The sequence below is a fragment of the Ambystoma mexicanum genome, chromosome 2p (genome assembly GCF_040938575.1).
Source record: "Ambystoma mexicanum isolate Mex_15411 chromosome 2p, UKY_AmexF1_1, whole genome shotgun sequence".
Lineage (NCBI taxonomy): Eukaryota > Metazoa > Chordata > Amphibia > Caudata > Ambystomatidae > Ambystoma > Ambystoma mexicanum.
In genome coordinates this window covers 101,645,328-101,663,930 of record NC_090923.1, presented here as the reverse complement: position 1 = coordinate 101,663,930, position 18,603 = coordinate 101,645,328, and the positions used below count along the sequence as shown (strand labels likewise).

Sequence of the window (18,603 nt, the reverse complement as noted above, 5' to 3'; positions counted from 1 at the left end):
GCAGTGGGTTCATTAAAATCAACCTTCTTAATTTGCTGGCGTGCCGGATCTTGTGCTAGTAGAAAGCCAAGATTGAATAAATCCATTCTGGCATTCCATAAGGTATTGCGTACAATTCCGGACTTTATCCATAGTCTAACAATGGAGAGGTTCTGATCACATAAAAACTCAATTTGGTCTAAATCAGTAGAGGAAATGGCGTCCAGTCCTTCTATATCCCCAAAAATGTTAAGAACACTAGCACGGCATAAATCATATTTTGGGAACGGCCCATCTCGACACTTCAGAATCAAACTGTGTAACAAATTACATTTTTTTGATAGTGCAACGCTGGCATCATCAGTGCGAGGTTTAGTGCCACCATTGCGAGAATCTAAGTTCCTCTTTCTGTTTTGTTTAAGAGGAGCTTGAATGCGATGGCAATTAAGTGGTTTGGTACAAGTGTCTATTTGGGTTTTTGGGAGTGAAATTTCATTTCCAGTGATATGTTGAACATTAAGTGTTTGAGAAGGTTGGGTACTAGCATTTACAGCTTCGGGGATAACCTCAGAGATTCTATTGTATAGGTAAGTGTCAACTGCTGCTTTTAGTGAGCTTAATCGATCATTAGCCCCTGTTGTGGAGATGGTAGATCGGGGTAGCTTACCAGCGCTAGAAGAGATTGCGTCACAGTGTGCAGTCAGTGTTTGTGCAACCAGAGAAGGTTGCCTGATTTGCACATTGTCAGGTTTAGCTGTTAGCAAGTGTACCAGCTCATTCAAAGGATCATAGTTTGGTGAAGTGTTAGATACCGTCTTGGGGGTAATTTGGAGTGGAAAAGAGTCGCACGGCAACACTTGGTTTGCTGACATACCGGCCGTGTCATTGTTTGTAGTTTCATTGTATGTGTGCATTGGAGCCGCAGGGGAGGTGTCAGAAGTATTGATAGCACCCACGGGGGGAGTCAATTGATGTTGTTTTTGTGTGCCACCTGAGGGTTTGTGTCTTTGAGTGGCCTTAGAAGACACATTTTTTATTTTGCCAGTGCTTGCAGATGTACGACCAGTTTTATGTGAATTTTGTTTTGAGCAAGCAGGCAAATTGGGGTTGGTCACTAATTGAACAGCAGTTCTCACTGGGGAGTCAACACTAATCCAAGACTCATTGTGATTTGAGATCAAGGCATCTTCAACACATTCAATCGGTCGAATGATCTTTGAAAAAGCTGGTAGCACTGGATAGGTGGACGGGGAAGATTTATTTAGTGCTTCTAGATTTGAGAGACGTTGTGTGATGGTGGCTCGAGATTGTTCCTGAGAGCTTCGAACGGAAGACCAATTGGCTTCAAGGGTGGTTATTCTTTGCTCCAAATTTTCTAAAGAGAGGCTTTTAGCGTTTTTAGGCAGTTTGTCTCTCATCGAATTGCTTATTAGGTCTGATTGTGTGGTTTGACTGACTATTTTCTGATCTAGAGTTTCAAAAAGCTTGAATAGACTAGAAATAGTAGTATTAATAGCTCCCAGGGTAACTTCTAATAAGGCAGGGTTAGCTGGAGATGTGAAAGCTTGTTTTTTCTTATTAGTGATAGGACAGCGACGGGGAGTCGGTTGGATAAAGGACACCTCGTCCTCCTGTCTTGTTGAGTCCATAGAGCATGGTTGTTCATAGTCAGTCAGAATTGAGACTCTAGAACTTTCTAGGTCTCTACTCTCAGCAGGAATGAGACGGGGAGATGGTGAGGGCTTATTTAAGCTAACTTGACCCACATCTTTAATAACTACTGATGCCACCGAGGTGTTCATGACAGACTTATCACAAGCTAACTTACTGTTGTCTAGTAATAACTGTTCACTATCATGAGTGGATTCTTCTAAAACTGTAGCAAATATTTGAAAAGGTTTAATAGTTTTATTGGGAGAGTGAGGTACAGTTAGTAGAGTTTGGTCTGAAATGGTAATACTCAAAGGGGAAATAAGAGGGCATTTGTTTATGGAGGGGAGTTTTGATGGACTCACAACACTTTGAAGAGCCTTGGGTGAGGACAAAACAATGGGTGTGTTCCCCGAAGATGCAAAATCAATCGGATCAACTGTCGCCCTACCACATGGTGTTTTCTCGTAAAATTTGCGAATATCATGTTGAGTGGGGGGTCTAATAGGAGGTGTCAGATTGATATTTTTCTTAGAAGTACGCATACGACTATTAGGCTTGTTCTGCAATTTAGATATATTCAAATTCACAGGAGTTTGTGGGAGGCACTCGTGATCCGGTAGATTTTGCGTTGAGCATGGAGGAATACTCATCGGATCTCTAGTGATCTCCGATGGCATACCTGTTTTCAAGGAGAACATAAAATGGTTTACAAACAGTTACTAAGAGTGAGTTAAATTTTCCGCTTTGTATGTACTACAAAAACAATCAATTATTAGGGAGGTCAGATTAAGAGGAGTATGTTCAGGCAAGCGAAACCTTATTGCATGATGGGTGGCTAGTTGATGGCAGCGTAAGAAAACAGTACCTGTGGCAGATTAAATAGTTCACTACCATCCACCTAACAGCCACACAACAGCCGGAGGGCTTGACTCCACCGGGCTTATCGCCGCAAGGGTGGATGGCAGTGCCTTTTCTAGCTGGAATGTGTCAAGTGATAGGTCACATGATCAGCGCAGGCCCCGCCACCTCAGAACGCTGTGTGAGTGCCTGCACCTGCAAGAGCCCCGTCTCAGCTCGCAGTGCAGGTCAGAAGAAATAGATAAAAATGAACGTTCCAGCGAGGTAAAAGCAGCTTTCTGATCCAAACAATACACGCCGCTCGGGCGGATGGCAGTGCCTTTTCTAGCTGGAATGTGTCACGTGATAGGTCACGTGATCAGCGCAGGCCCCGCCTCCTCATAACACTGTGTGAGTGCCTGCACCTGCAAGAGCCCCGTCTCAGCTCGCAGTGCATGTCAGTAGAAATAGATAAAAATGAACGTTCCAGCGAGGTAAAAGCAGCTTTCTGATCCAAACAATACACGCCGCTCGGGCGGATGGCAGTGCCTTTTCTAGCTGGAATGTGTCACGTGATAGGTCACGTGATCAGCGCAGGCCCCGCCTCCTCAGAACGCTGTGTGAGTGCCTGCACCTGCAAGAGCCCCGTCTCAGCTCGCAGTGCAGGTCAGTAGAAATAGATAAAAACGAACGTTCCAGCGAGGTAAAAGCAGCTTTCTGATCCAAACAATACACGCCGCTCGGGCGGATGGCAGTGCCTTTTCTAGCTGGAATGTGTCACGTGATAGGTCACGTGATCAGCGCAGGCCCCGCCGCCTCAGAACACTGTGTGAGTGCCTGCACCTGCAAGAGCCCCGTCTCAGCTCGCAGTGCAGGTCAGTAAAAATAGATAAAAACGAACGTTCCAGCGAGGTAAAAGCAGCTTTCTGATCCAAACAATACACGCCGCTCGGGCGGATGGCAGTGCCTTTTCTAGCTGGAATGTGTCACGTGATAGGTCACGTGATCTGCGCAGGCCCCGCCTCCTCAGAACGCTGTGTGAGTGCCTGCACCTGCAAGAGCCCCGTCTCAGCTCGCAGTGCAGGTCAGTAGAAATAGATAAAAACAAACGTTCCAGCGAGGTAAAAGCAGCTTTCTGATCCAAACAATACACGCCGCTCGGGCGGATGGCAGTGCCTTTTCTAGCTGGAATGTGTCACGTGATAGGTCACGTGATCAGCGCAGGCCCCGTCTCCTCAGAACGCTGTGTGAGTGCCTGCACCTGCAAGAGCCCCGTCTCAGCTCGCAGTGCAGGTCAGTAGAAATAGATAAAAACGAACGTTCCAGCGAGGTAAAAGCAGCTTTCTGATCCAAACAATACACACAGTTATTAAGTTGTTTTTGAAGATAACTTGCAAAAAGTTTTCCCAGCAGGCCTAAGAGGGCTATTGGTCCATAATTACCCGGATTCTTTCGATCTCCTGCCTTGTAGATTGGAATCAGAATAGCAACTGTCCAGGTATAAGGGATCACCTTTCTTTTTTCTATGAGTTGAAGCAGATGAGAAAGGAATTTTGCCCATTCTTCCGGGGCTGCTTTAAGAATTGCTTTTGACAGACCATCCGGGCCTGGTGCTCAGGATGGATTTAGGGCTTTGATTGTGTTTGTTATGTTGTCTACATCCCAAATGAGGTTCCAAGTACACATGTCGTTTTCTCTGTCTTTTGTTGGGTTTGGCGTTTTGATGTTATACACTTCTAAGAAATGCTTAACCCATATGTGAGACTCCACTTCTTGAATCATAGTTTGTTGTTTTGAATCATCATTCATCATTGACCATAAGAATCTTGTGTTTTTCCTTTGTAAGGCCCCCAAAATTACTTCAGCATCGTTTTGTTTCATCATCGCCTTATTTGTCTTTAGAAAGTTAGAATATTTATGTTTTTCTTTTTTTATTTGGTTTTCGAAAGCAGGTTCTTTCTTTTTTTTCAATTGGCGTAGTCTCTTTTGATGTTCTTGTTTCTTTTGTTTGATTTCTAAATTGTATTTATGGCCATGAGGAAGCTTAGTGTTATTCTTGGATCTTGATTGAGGATGTTTGTATTTTTCTAAAATCCATCCATAGTTCAACTTTGCATGGTCTTTCAGGGGGGCTTCTTCAAAGATAGAAAGTATCTCAGGTACTTGATGTCTTCAAATTCGTAGTTTATTCAGCCCATTATACACTTCAAGTTCTGGTAAGTTTATTTGGTGAGTGTTAATTTTTTGGGCGATCCATGAGATTGAAATTTGGTGATGGTCGCTTGCACAGTGCGGTATATTGTTGGTTGATATTATTAGTTTTTGTAAACTTTCTGAGGTAAATATGTAATCGATGATTGAAGTGGAGGTTTCACATGTCCAGGTTGGATATGGTAATCCTTTATCGTTCGTAGGTTGGTCAGTTAGAGTGATATTACGAATTCTCATTTCTTTCATCCATTTTCTTGCACGAGTCGACATTTCTTGGGTGGTACATTTATGTCCTTCTTTATTGAATAGATGTTAAGATCTCCTACTATGATGAATTCACTTCCGCTATTAGAGAGCGCAATGGAATCAATTTCCTCACATATCGAGTCTATTAATTTGTTGTCACTAATAGCAGTAGGGTTCCAATAAATGTTAAAGATTGAAATACAACAATAATCCAAACACTGTGTCGCACTGTTGTCATTATAAGTAGGCATATGAATGGTGATGTATTGAGCCCATGGACTGATGTTCTTTCTTGCTATTATTGACCAGGTAGCCCTGATTTTCATTAGAATCATCATTCCTGAAGCCGGTCTACCTATGTTCGAAGATATTGCAGGATTCATCCAAGTTGTGTATCCCTCGCATAGAACCTCATCGGTCAACCAAGTTTCTTGTAGGCAGATTATTTCTGATTCTGCAAGAGTTATAGATGGATTTTCAAGAAGATGTTTGTGACCCCTTGTGTTCCATGATGTTAAGGATATTTTATTTGTGTGGACTTCTTTACCCTTTGGTTGTTATAGGTAAGTTTTCCTAGACCCTTGGTTTTGATTGTCTCCTTTAAGTTCATATCTTTGTTTTGGGGTACGTGTGGAATCTCTCCAACTTTTACTTCCATTTGTCTCAGTCCTTTTTTTATTATTTTGATCAGAAACGCAATGTTCTTAGACTTTTTTTCAGCCATGGTTCTGGTTACAAAAATTTCTTCTGTTTTGAATCCAAGTTTTCCAAGTTGATAGTTTGCCGATAGGACACGCTGCATGATCTCTTCTGTTTAGAAGTCAATATGAGCTTCTTCCATATGACTCTTGTTTGGGAAGATAATTACTTCAATATCATCCGATCCAATAGATTTTAGTTGTGGTATGGCTTTAAATAAGCGCAAAGTGTTTGATCTGTTCAGCATTATTGGCGCTTCTGTAGATGTCGTCGTTTGAAACAGTGCTATTCTATAGGCGTACGTAATACTCAGTGGATTCTGAAACTTAGGTCCCGTGATAGGTGGACTTCCACAAGACACTGGTCTGTCGCTTTTTTTTGCTCTCTCCTGCGTTTCTGAAGATAACCATGTTTCCTCATTCGATATTATGTAAGTGAGATGTTGTTCAGTTGTTCATCAGAGCTTTGCGTATTTATTGAACTAGCCGTGGATGTGTCATAGCATTCATCAATAACTATCAATGCCTCGTCTTGTGAATTTATAGAGATTGAATTGTCTTCCGACGATTCATCAATTGTCAATATCTCTAGTGTTGGAAACTGGATTGTTGACAAGTTTGTTGCATCATGATTGATTTCTGCTATTAGCTCGTCCAATGGTTCAAACAATACTTGGTTAGCTATTTGAGGTATAGATCTCGGTGTGTTCGATGTCACCGGGTTGGTGTTTAAACCTTTTTGCACTATGTTCTTGGTTGCAATTCGTTGGATAATTGGCTGTGTTTTGTCACCTAGTGCTTTTTGAACTGTTTGCATTTTTCTAAGGAATGCAAGTGATCCCGTTTGTGTTTTCTTAAGCATTTTTTTAGGCATTGGTTATTTCAGGGCGTCTTGCCCTGCAGTTCCTCGTTTATCAGTTTTTTCTTCAGTTTGTGTTTCTTTCATTGTCGAATGCAGTTGCGGAATCGTGTGTAGTTGTTTTTTCGCTTTTTCATCTATTAGTTTTTTTGTTATAGTTGACATTGTTTCCATCAGATTCTGCTTCTCTATGCGATCCACTCTTGCCATGTCTGCTAAGTGTGATTGCCATATCCTAGACGTTTCTGCTTCATATTTCATTCGCTCTTGTATGGCATTTGTGAAGGATTCAAGCTGAGTTTGTTTCGTCATGATCATTGCTAAGAGCGTCGCTTGATCTTTTGTTGCATCAACCATGGATTCCTGAAATTTTAGAAATGGAATCATTGTGTTTGATAATACTGCTACCAAGGTGTTTTGCAGATCTAACATCGTGGTAGGTAATCTCTGTGGAGATTTGGACAAATCCCTCGTCGGTTCAGAGTGCATATTTATAGATAAAGATTTGAGATTCTCTGTTCTTTGGTTCTTTGGATGGTTATATGGTTTTTCCAAGAGTTTTTTTGACGATATATGGATTTCTTTAGGTGCTATCGGCGTTGAAGTATTTATTTGGTTAATTTGTGCAGTTGAGAGGACTCCACTAAAAACTCATTTCTTGTCTCTTGGGAGTCCATTATTGCATCTATCTCAGTGTTATCGAGCGACAGCCGTGCTATCCTGATAGGTAAAGATTTTACATTACTGTCACTGGTGGAATTGGTAGGATAATAAGTTGACTGCCAGTGTTGTTTAGCTATCCTTGCTCTCCCTTGCAATGATGGTGTAAAGCAGGAATCTTCAGATATTGTTTTTTGTATTTTGTTGCTTGTGACTTTTCCTTGGCCTGATGTCACTGTAGCTGATGTAGAATCATCATCTGATAACTTCTCCTGGTGTCCTTTTCCGATAGCTGGTATCTGTGTTATCGGGATACTGGCATTAAAGATGTTGGTAGCAGCCTGTATCTGAATTGGAGTTATTAGGACTTCCCTGTTTGAGGATAGGGATGCAGTTTCAGTTGGTAACATGTTTGCCTGCTCTGCAGTACTTCTAAATGTAGAAAGGATCTGGTCATCCATGTTGTCGTCCGTTGGCAAGACTGTCTTTGCTCTTGGTTCACACATTTTATCTTCTATCTCTTGTTTCTGTATGGTATTCTCTTTATTTTTCTGTATTCTAGGCCTCACATCAATAAGTGTAGTGGTTATCAGAGATTTGATATTTGAATGTGATGTTAATCTGTTGGTCAAGGCTACAGATTCTTCTAGTTTCTCTTGTAGTCTTGTACGAGGTTTGGAAGGATCCATCAGCCGATCTCGCGACTCCAGCCTTAAACAGCAGTCAACAGCGCGCCCTTATCTCCACGCTTCACGCCTCAAGGGTCGCGCTGTCCTGCTCTTATGCTGCACTTCCTGCACAGTTGTCACGTGACGAGTGTCACGTGGATGATCAGAAGTACGGCCCGCTCGCGTCAACTGCTGTCAGCTCCAGCTGGCAGTCTTACGCGAATGGAGCGGGTCCAGTCTCTTAGTGACTCTGCTCACTGTGATCGGACTGCCGGTTGCTTGCTGTTCGGAACACGGGCTTCACCGGGCGATTCAGTCGTTGTAGAGGTCCTCTTCTGTCAGCGCCTCTTTGGTTCTTTCGTTCCAGTGGCGACTCTGCCTTTCCAGCCCCAGAGACCTGCTTTTTATGCAGTTTTCCCCTATTCACACAGCCTGGCTGTCAATCACGCAGCAGGGTGGCTGTCCTGGGAAGGACAGTCACCCAGCCAATCAAACAGGAGTGCGACTTGGGTTACCAAGGAAACCCATGGCAGGGGTCCTTATACCCCTCCCTCACATCCTGCCTACCCAGACTTTCAGGCGCCTTAAGGAGGGCTTCTGTGCAGAAGCCCACAAAAAGAAAGTGAACAAAAGGGACCAAACCTGGTTTGGCGCGCAGAGTAAAACACGAGAAAGACTTTTACAAAAAGAAACGGCACATAAACCCAGCCAGAGCCGAAATAAATTATATTTGGTCAAGCGGGTTTATGTTCGAGGCTAATAGAATAGCCTAAAATAATACCATGGTTATTTAAGATAACTACGGTATGAAAAATAGGGTAGTTACCACTGCCACCAGCCAAGTCTTGATGAAAAGGGAGCAAAACAGTGCTCCAAGAGAAACAGACGAAAAGGGATAAGAATTAACACTTTCCAGTACTCCAAGTAAGATGGGGGGTACTGGGTCTGTGATTTAAAGAGACTACATAAAGTTCATGGCCACTTTACATGTTTCTGGGAGACAGTAGTCAGTCCCAGAAAAATTGAGTCAGTGGGAAGTCTAAATGACAACCCTGTGTCACTGCACTGAAAGTGCTGTGTAACACACACAAAAATGATGCCCATGGAGTAGGTGAGACTCCAGAGCCCAGGATCACCCAATTGGTAAAAACACACACACCAAAACACATGTAAGAGTGGGGAAAAGGCTCACACTCTTACCAGGTGATAAAAATAAACCCTAGAAATCCAGAAAGCTGCTGAGGGACTCAGTAGGTAAGGGAAATTAGCCATTTTGGAGAATTCTCCCTAACATGCACTGACAGAATGAAAGGGATAGGGTTGATGATGGAGACACCACCAGTTGGTGTTTGCATGCGGAACAACGTAGGACCCTAATCAGAGAAGGCTGCGATTAGACAGGGCTGGCAAGACTGCCCCTCCATGATACTGGGCTAACCCTGGGAGTATGCCTACCCAAATAAGGTGTGATGTGCTTTGGTACAGTTACTTCACCGGAGGCCATTCTAGACCAGCTGTAACCAGTCTTCTCTTTGCAAGCTCTCTTAGGGGTGTGGATGTCTGATTATTCAAATGCAGTCTTTCTTGCTGTTTTACTAACTCGTTTGCAGTGTTTCTTGCCACGTTCAGTTTTCTGCAATCTTTCTTACTGCGTTCTATTCCTGTACTGTGTTGCGGATTTCAGTTTCTGCAGTCTTACTTGGTGCTTTCTATTCCTGTTAGACGGTCTGTGTCAGTGGACTAATGCATCTACTGAAGGGGCCTGTGTTTGACCTAATGATCACATGGTCGAAACCCGGCAGGTCCACACAGCCCTTCATCCTCCAGAGGTCGATAAAATGAGTACCATTAAGTTTGTTAACAATAGACATCTGTTATCTGTCAATAGCGCCAAGGTGCCCCTCTGGGAGTGAACGTGCCCTCTACAAATACCCCAGTTATGTGATGTTATGCATGCAAACTTTCTAGCTTTTTGGAGTTCAAATGTACTTGCTGTGGTGCGTGGCGCGCGTGTGTCCCAAGCGCCTTTTTTTCCTTCTTGCTCTAAAGCTTGCACTTGCTGCAATGAACGGCACGTGTCTGTCCAAAAAGCGTTTTCTAACTGTCCTTTTCATGTTCCTTGTAGGTACGTTCCGGTCCAGTGATTCTTTGCATTGAGGCCAGAGGGGGCAGGGATTGGGATACTGAGGTAGGCACAGGTAAGCCAGAGGCTCAGAGCTGATGTCTGCGTTTAGAAATAGACTGAACGCCAAGCACATGGGAAAAGATTGTCAGGGCTAATATAGCCTCCCTTGGTGACATGACCACCAGGGTTTGGATAGTTCTCTCGTTAGTTGGATGGCTATGGTTACTGCTGTCCATGGAGGCAGCCATCTTTGAGTGGTGTTTATTCACCTTGGAATGCATTAAGGAAGCCCATCTAGCGGCTTGGGGAGAAAAGGCAGGTCCTCTTTTGGGATATCTGGGGTGAAAGCTGGGACGTTTGAGCGAGCTGGTAGATGAGGAACTGGAATCATGATAAATTAGTACAAGAACTCACAACAGACTATTTGTGGATTACATATTAAAAACTAGTACTTACAGTACCCTCAGGAGAAGGGAGTCATTCCCCTAATCTAAGTTAGTTTTCTCTTATTGGTGGGGTCACATAGGGTAGTTTGGAAGGCATACTTGATTCTTTGGACATTCACTACTGACCAACTGATTCACAAGGGACAACCTTTATGTCTCATCTGATGCAATAGGTGAAAGAAATATTAAATATCAAGACCCTAAGGACCTTGATAAATCATCCGCAGACTGTTCTTGTATAACATTTCAACCAAACCTTGAAACAAACATTAAGAAAATTGGTAGCGGCAGACGGGAAGAATTGGAATGTAATGATACCATGGCCCTTTTCTTTGTTGGGAAAATCTCCCAAGACTCTCTAGGATATTCTCCCTTTAAACTTCTATATGGAAGGGAACCGTGAGATGGCCTAGACATGTGAGGCGAGAGAAGAAGCCCTATTACAAATTTCTCAAACAGCCCAAATAAAAAAATCACATATACCAGCTGTCTGAGAAATTGTAAAGAAACATCTATGCCAGGCACAGGAACAACAACAGGCTGTCTATAATTGATGGGCAGCCAACCGCACCTTCTCCGTCGGACAGCCAGTATTTGTCCTTTTACCCACTTCAGAAAATAAAAAGATCTCACAGTGGTACGGTCCCTATAAGGTCCCAGAACAGAAGGGTCCATTAAACCGTAACATAGCACAACCTGACCGACGCCAGAAGACACAGGTCTATCACATAAACTTAGGTAAGGAGTGGGGGAAGATCCTAGTGAGAAAACTACTGTTACCATGGCGGCCCTCCTTACTGATTCCCCCAACGAAAGCATACTGATCTTCCCAGAAGTGTCACGCCCTCAACATGCCAGTATTCATGAATTGTTAGACCAGTTTCCTGATGTACTCTCAGACCAACCAGGGAGAGTTACCAACTTCCTCCACTTCATTAGAGCACCGGCAGGGAAAACCATACTTTTTAAGCCATATAGAATCCATGAGTCCAGAAAGGAGGTGATTGAGCAAGAAGTAATTGACATGCTTAGGGCAGACACAATTGAACCTTCAGAGAGCCCTTGGTGTTTCCCTCATAGTCTTGGTTGCTAAACCCGATATGTCTTGGCGGTTTTGTATCGTCTTCAGTAAAGTGAACTCAGTATCATTGTTCAGTAACTATCCAATGCCAAGGACCAATTAGCTCATTGAAAAATTGGGTGCTGCTAAATATATCTCAACTTTTGATCTGACTATGGGATATTGGCAAGTTCCTCTGAATCCCGACGACAGAGAGAAGACAGCCTTTTTGTCCTGAGAGTGTCGGTTGCCATTTAGGGACTTGCCGTTCAGCCTTCAACAACATTTCAACGATTAATGGACAGAATATTAAGACCCTATTGTTCCTTTTGCAGGATTGACCTAGATGATATTGTAGATCCTTAGTGGTAGTTGGCCAGAACATCTTCATCACCTCTGAGATCACCAGGGCCCTATGAAAGTCGGACTCACTGCCAACTCACGAAAATGCCATCTGGACCAGCCCACAGTAACAAACCTAGGTGTCTTTTTTGGGAATGTACTCATTCAACCATGAATTGAAAAAGTGAAGGCGGTTCTAAAACATCTGTCCCTAAGACCAAGAGAGAACTTCAAGCCTTCTTGAGGTTGACAGGTTACTATAGAAGATTCATCACTTCCTATTCAAGCATCACCGCCAAATTAACTGACAAGTTGAAAAACGTCCAGCCACAACAGCTGATCTGGAACAGGGAAGATCATGAACATTTTAACAGACTCAAGGGCATTCTCTGCAGTAAACTCGTCCTTAAAATGACAACATTAACAAAGAATTCTTCTTATTGGGTTAGAAGCTGTACTCTTTCAAGAATACGAGGGAGTCGAACACCCTGTTCTGTATACAATTGGGAAACCTTTCACCAGGGAGCAATATTATGTTGCTGTGAAACTGGAAGCCTTGGCCATCAAACGGGGTGTCACCCATTTTCGATGATAAGTGACTGGCAGAAAATGTGGGATAATTACAGATCTCTCTCCCCGGACCTGGATTAGTTTACGAAAAGATACCGCTGCCAGAGTAATGTGATGGTTCCTGGACCTACAACCTTGCTGCTTTTCAGTGGAACATCAAAAAGGACAAGAACAAGGGAACGTCGATTTTCTAAGCCAGTTTCCCATTAGTCCGGAAGGTGAAGCCCCAGAGATAAGGGGAAGGGTATGTGACAACTTGAGAGAATTTGTCCCTTTTCCCCTTCTTGTGAGGCTAGGGAGGTGATCCCGCTCTGCAATACTCTCCATAGGGGTAGAGTGTGATGTGTTAAAATACACGAGTATATGAACTATCACAAGTGCGACAAAGAAACTACTAAAGGATATCGATATCCTGTAAAGAAAGGCTGTTTCCCTAAAAAATCAAGACGTCCACTATACTCAGGTGAGTATGTTAAAGAGCGGGCCTCCGAAGAGAATAGAGAGAGAAGCAGGAGAGGAGAGAGAGGATCATAGACACAGGCTGTGGTAAGCCCCAAGCTGCACAACACAGAACGAGAGTGGAGAGCAGGGAACCCACGAGTTTCAAAATCGCCTGAGGCTGCTACCCGGGACGCCAAAGTTACAGCAATCCCGAGACTGGAAAAACCGATGGGGTGGGAGCCCAACCCCAAAAGCAGGTGGTGGCAAGACCACAGAAATGCATCTGTGGTGGACCATCAGACCCAAGAACATTACCAAGACCACCAACAACAGAGGACTGCAGGGTGTCCCCGTGAGCGCAGTTCAGCACAGGGATGCTGTGATAAGGAAAGAGAAAGCAACAACGGGAACAATGGGAAGAAGACGGCGTCCGCGATACCCAGCACGGAACAGAGATTCTGAGACAGAAATCTTCCGACAATGTACTCTGTCACGAACAAAGGTAACACGAGAGAACGGGAGGTGCGGGTAGGCTCGAGATAATCAGTATGTCGTGCAGCTAGCTCATCACAGTAAAAGTCATGAACCAGAGTTACATTTGAAAGTAAATGGATGTAAAGATTGTGAATCAGAGAATATCATTATGAAACACAGCTAATTTGTGACAGTAGAAGGCATGAACCAGAGGTAGTTTTGAAAGTAAATGGATACAAAGATTGTAACTCAAGAGACAATCCTTATAACACACAGTTAACTCGTCACAGTAGAGAATGTGACAAGGAGATAACTCGGAAAAGAAATAGAGATTAAGGTTGCGGATAGCTAGAAATGGTTGATGAAAACCTGGGCAATAAAATAGAGAATGAGTGGATGAAAATACTGCGGGAAAGGGGGAAGCAAAGACGCCATTCTAAACAACATCACTATAGTAATCAGAAGAAAGAAAGACAGAGCTATGAGCCTACACATATGAGCCATTAGCCAGAGAAGAGTGGAACTGTTATAGTGTAAAAGTGAACGCTCATGAAAAGGATAGTTCCTCTAAAGGACACATTCAGGTCTGGGGCCAAAGGCAGAAACTGGCTAAGTGAGGGCCAGAAGGAATTCAAAAGAGAAGGAAGGAAGTGTAACCTTGCACTTGTGGAATTAAAGGAATTAGTGCAAGAAATCATGAGAGATTATTTGCAGATTACATATTAAAGACTGGTACTAGAAGCACCCTCAGGAGAAGGGAGTCATTGGGCCTCATTACGAGTGAGGCGGAACGGGTTAATGGGCTCCGCTAAAGGAGGCGGACCTGTTAAACCCGTTCTGCCTCATTACAAGCTCCCCTCACGGGACCCGGTAAGTAACGCCTGGTCAAACTAGGCGTCCTTACCGGGTCCCGCGATGGGAAGAGGGAGCAAACAACGGGCCACTCATAATCCGCCCGTTGTTTGCACCCTCTCCCTTTCCCATTGAGCCCTATGGGGGCTCAGATGGCAATGGGGAAGGTCCGGGCCCGGGTTCCTGGAGGGAGGAATTACCGGGCCCTCCAAACTCAGAATGGCCCGGTAATTCCCCATTCTGGGAACCCAGACCCGATTTCGGCGGCAGCCATGCTGCCAATAGCGGCATGGCTGCCGCCGAAGTCGTAATGAGGCCCATTATCCCGATCTAAGTTAGTTTTCTCTTAGTGGTAGGGTCAGATAGGGTAGTTTGGACAGCAGACTTGATTCTTTGGACATTCACTGCTGACCGACGACCACCTTAGTTAGTATAATAGGTAGGGACCACCCGTAGACATAGGGAAAGTTAGACCTTCTACTTTTAGTTTTATAAACAAAGGTATACATTGCCCTCTGAGAGTCCGTGTCCTTCTAATGACATGCTACAGTATCCCTCAGATGATGGTCTCAGTACAGGTCTGAACCCAATCAGGAATGACCAAGCCTTTCATCCATCCGAGATCACAGGGAGGGTCTGTGATTGGTTAGGAAACTTACTGTTTCAGTGGCAAGAGAAAATGTACTGTATAAACGGTCCAATCCAGATTTTGGCAACACTTCGCAGCCTCCTAAAATTGATGCAGGCCTTTGAACAGGAAACTCTGAGCAAATAGTAACATTCTTACTGTGGCACATACTGGCTTTACTGGGCCCTGCCAGCATGGCTGTTCTCACAGTGGCAAATGCATCTTTACTAGGCACAGCCAACAGGAGTTTTATTAAATTGGCAAATATACTTTACCGGGCATAGCCTGTCTGAGTGTTTTAAAGTGGCACATACAGGCCTTACTGGATGCAGCCAGCAGGAATGTTCTTACAATGGCAAATACTGGCTTTACTGGGCACCCTGGAGTGGCAAGCATTGGTCTTATTGGGCACACGCATCATGAAGTGGGTTCTACAGTGAAAGTTCTGACATATATTGTAGACAAATGCGTCAGGAAAATGGTTTTATGTCATGTTGGTGACCTGGCATCTACTGTATTATTTAATGTCACACATTTTCACCAATTGAAAATTGCATGGCTATAAAAAAAAAAATCAGAACACTTTGCCTCAAACTAAATCCCCCATGGATGGTTTGGGCTCCCATGCAACACTTGGTCACTCAGGTCCTTATTGGCAAATATTTACACCCCTCAACTTCCACAGCCTCTGCAACGCCCTGTCACTGCTTCAGATCCCAAAGCACTCTGGAACAGGGGGAGTAACTTCTGACCCATGACTGCATGCCTCCAAGACTCTCCAACCAGGAAGGAAGACGTTTTCACAAAACATAACCACCTGAAGACTGAAATTGTGGCCACAAAGCCATCATCTCCAATCAGGCATGCATTTCAACATGCCCTGTTCCATTCAAGGGATGCTACTCCAATCCTGGGATCAACTTTGCCAACATACCCCATTCCATTCGAGAGATGCTACTCCAGTCCTGGGGTCAACTTTGCATTCCAAGTCTTGCAGTCCTGGATTTCACCAACCGGGTTTCATATAGGATAAGAAGAGGGCATAGTGATATAGGCACACCATTATGCTATGTAATGCAACACTGCTGGGGAAGCCGGGGACATCCAGATTAACAAACCCAACATTACCTGTTCCAAAACCTGCATCTCCCAACACTGTCAATCATCATAGTGGCATCTTTACAGGAAGATTGGGTCATATGGGCAGGACGTCAGGTGCATTTTGCTTTACCACCTCTCCAGCTGAAAAAAGTATCCATCTTGAAAGCACCATTGCAGCATGCAAGTGCCCACAAGTGCTGCTAAATCCCTACTGTACAAGCACCACATCAGGAATGACAGCGCCCTCACAACATGACCTAAACACACTAATGATTAGCAAACTCAATATAGATTAAAAAAAATCTCAAAATCCCCAAAAGTAATTAAATGAAGAAAGTGATAATACCAATGGTAGTTTAAGGGCCTTGTTTACTGGCACGCTTCCAAACTACAAGTTTGCTAGTAGGGGTGGCTGCGTTCCCTCCAGCCAAGAGCTGGAAGTAAATCAGGCACCACACCAGCAAAAAACAGCTGGTATTACCAGTACCGGTAATACCTGCAATCCCACCATGGAGTCTTATGGACTCCATGGGGACTCCATGGAGTGGGATTAATTTACCGTTGTTGGCACCTGCAATCTGCCGGTAATACCGGAAGATCAGAAGCTGGTAACGGGATTACTGTTTGCTGGTATCCTGGTGTTATTGCCGCCCGGATACTGGCACACCTGCAAAAAAAAAAGCCTAATACAACGTTAAATGGTCCTCATTATGAGTTTGGTGGTATCTCAGCAGTAAATCTGCCGAGATACCACCAAACGGATTTACAGTACCTCCACTTTGCCCGGCGGAATTACCGTCAGATTAATAGTGGCAGTATGGCAGTGTTAGACCCCATTTATAGACTCCATTGGCCGCCTTGGGGATTTTGGGGTAATTACCACCAGCGCTAATTCCGACAGTGGTAATTCCATTGAAAGGGCAGGTTTTTGGCAGTAAGGCGGTGGAATTACCTTCAGCATTTTGCAGGAGGTTTTTCCTCCACCTTACCTCCAAACCCATAGTTCGGCGATGCAGTAATTACCACTGTTTTTGGCCACATCAGCGATTTCATAATGAGGCCCATCATTGGGTGATATGAGCTTCTGATTACAGCATAAAGAGCTAACCTGCAAGTTTCAGCTTCACTGGTTTGAAGTCACTCTTCAGGACCTCACTATCTTGATGAACCGTATGATCAATAGGAAATCACAAAATAAAGCTTCTCAGTCGTATGCTGTGAGTGCGGGAGGGGATGCGCAGACATTCTATAGGCATTCTAGCCATGTGGTTATTCATCCATTGGTAGCATTCCCAGTAGCACACTCCCTCAGCCAGGTCTGCTATACCTTAGTTTCTCCCGTAGTCTGCTCCAGAGAGGCGTTGCCACACGCTTGGTCTTTGGCGCGATGATCTCCAGCTCGGCCTCACTCAGCCCAGACCGTGACACCTGAGGGGCCACCACCTTCCGGCAACGCACCTGCTGCTCCTCCATCTTGACGGCAGGTCAATGAATCTGGAGCTGCAGAGGAAACGCAGGACAATGTTGTTCAGTGCTGTGCTCCGGTGAGCACAAGTGCACCTGTGTGCCACATTAATAAAGTGCCAGGGCAACTTGACAAATACAGACATAAACAAAGCTCCCGCCCGCCTGCCCGCCCCATTTTTTAAGGGACTTTTACAGAACTTCTCAAGAGAAAAATGCATAGTTTAAAATAACACACTCTCCCTGCATATTTCTGTATGAAGTTGCAGCTTTTACCTTCTGGCCTAGGCATACATATTACATGTGTTTTCTGAAGAACAATAGGGCTTATACAGGCACATCAGGGCCCTACATTGATATCAGTTTTCACTATTAAGATAAAAAGGCACATTTTAAAATGCATTCTAAATCTATTTTTAATAAGATGTTATAGCATATTAATAGGCTCTGCCCTTCACCCATACCCACCAACAGTATTAAAACCCTAATTCAAAAAACACCTGGTGGCACAGGCGATGGGTGATCAAATTTGCATTTCCTTGAGCAGTGGAGTAGTGCCCGTTGAGTAAATAAAAACATTAAAAAAGCCATTGAAAAGTACAAATTATTCACCCTGGGGACCCTGTGCATCTAGTCGGCATCCACCTTCCATCAGGATTGTGTGCTATGTCGTTTCCCCATTGCTGTCTGTTCCACAAATAGGGTGCCAGAATGGTCTAACAAGTGGGCCTGAGGCTAATGTAGTTGGGCCCACTGCAGAGACATTAACATCTGTAAATGCCCACACAGCGCTGCTGAGTGGGCATTTCTAGATTTTGGGTGGGCCTTGGCCACTCAGGCCGTACCCTATCTACGCATCTGGTGCCGCTCAGTGGCCCAATATAAGCTGTGCTATACTGTGATTTTGACCCTTGGTGTCCCACCTTGGCATGTGATATGCTGGGATTTTGCCCTTTGGTGTCCCACTGAAATGTGTGCTCTACTGCGATTATGTTCCCTCGTTTCCCTCTATAATTTGCACAATGCTGTGTTCTGATTTCGATATTCCATGCTCTGCTGCGACTTCACCCGGGCGTCCCCACTGTTGTTCGTGCTACTCTGTGATTTTGCTCCCTGGTGGCCCACAGTAATTTAGCTTTGGTGTCCATCAGCGATGTGCCACAACCGTCCTTAACCTGCACATAGAGAGAACTTTACTTAGCGATTCTCCATTCCCCACAAAGCTGTCATCACCTCAAAGAACCAAGTGATCTCCCATTTTTGGGCTGGAAACTGTCTTTCGTTGTCTG

General features: G+C 44.3%; 1 protein-coding gene across 3 annotated transcripts in view; it reads right to left on the bottom strand.

Annotated features, from left to right (window-relative positions):
* LOC138566252 (solute carrier family 26 member 6-like) overlaps positions 1–18,603 on the bottom strand; it is a 1,150,832-nt gene that overhangs the window by 914,014 nt on the left and 218,215 nt on the right. For all 3 annotated transcript variants that reach the window (XM_069643338.1, XM_069643340.1, XM_069643339.1), the window contains exon 2: positions 17,178–17,350. In XM_069643338.1, coding sequence (XP_069499439.1) covers positions 17,178–17,323 — 146 coding nt within the window. In that variant the 5' untranslated portion in view covers positions 17,324–17,350. The remainder of the gene's footprint in view (positions 1–17,177; positions 17,351–18,603) is intronic.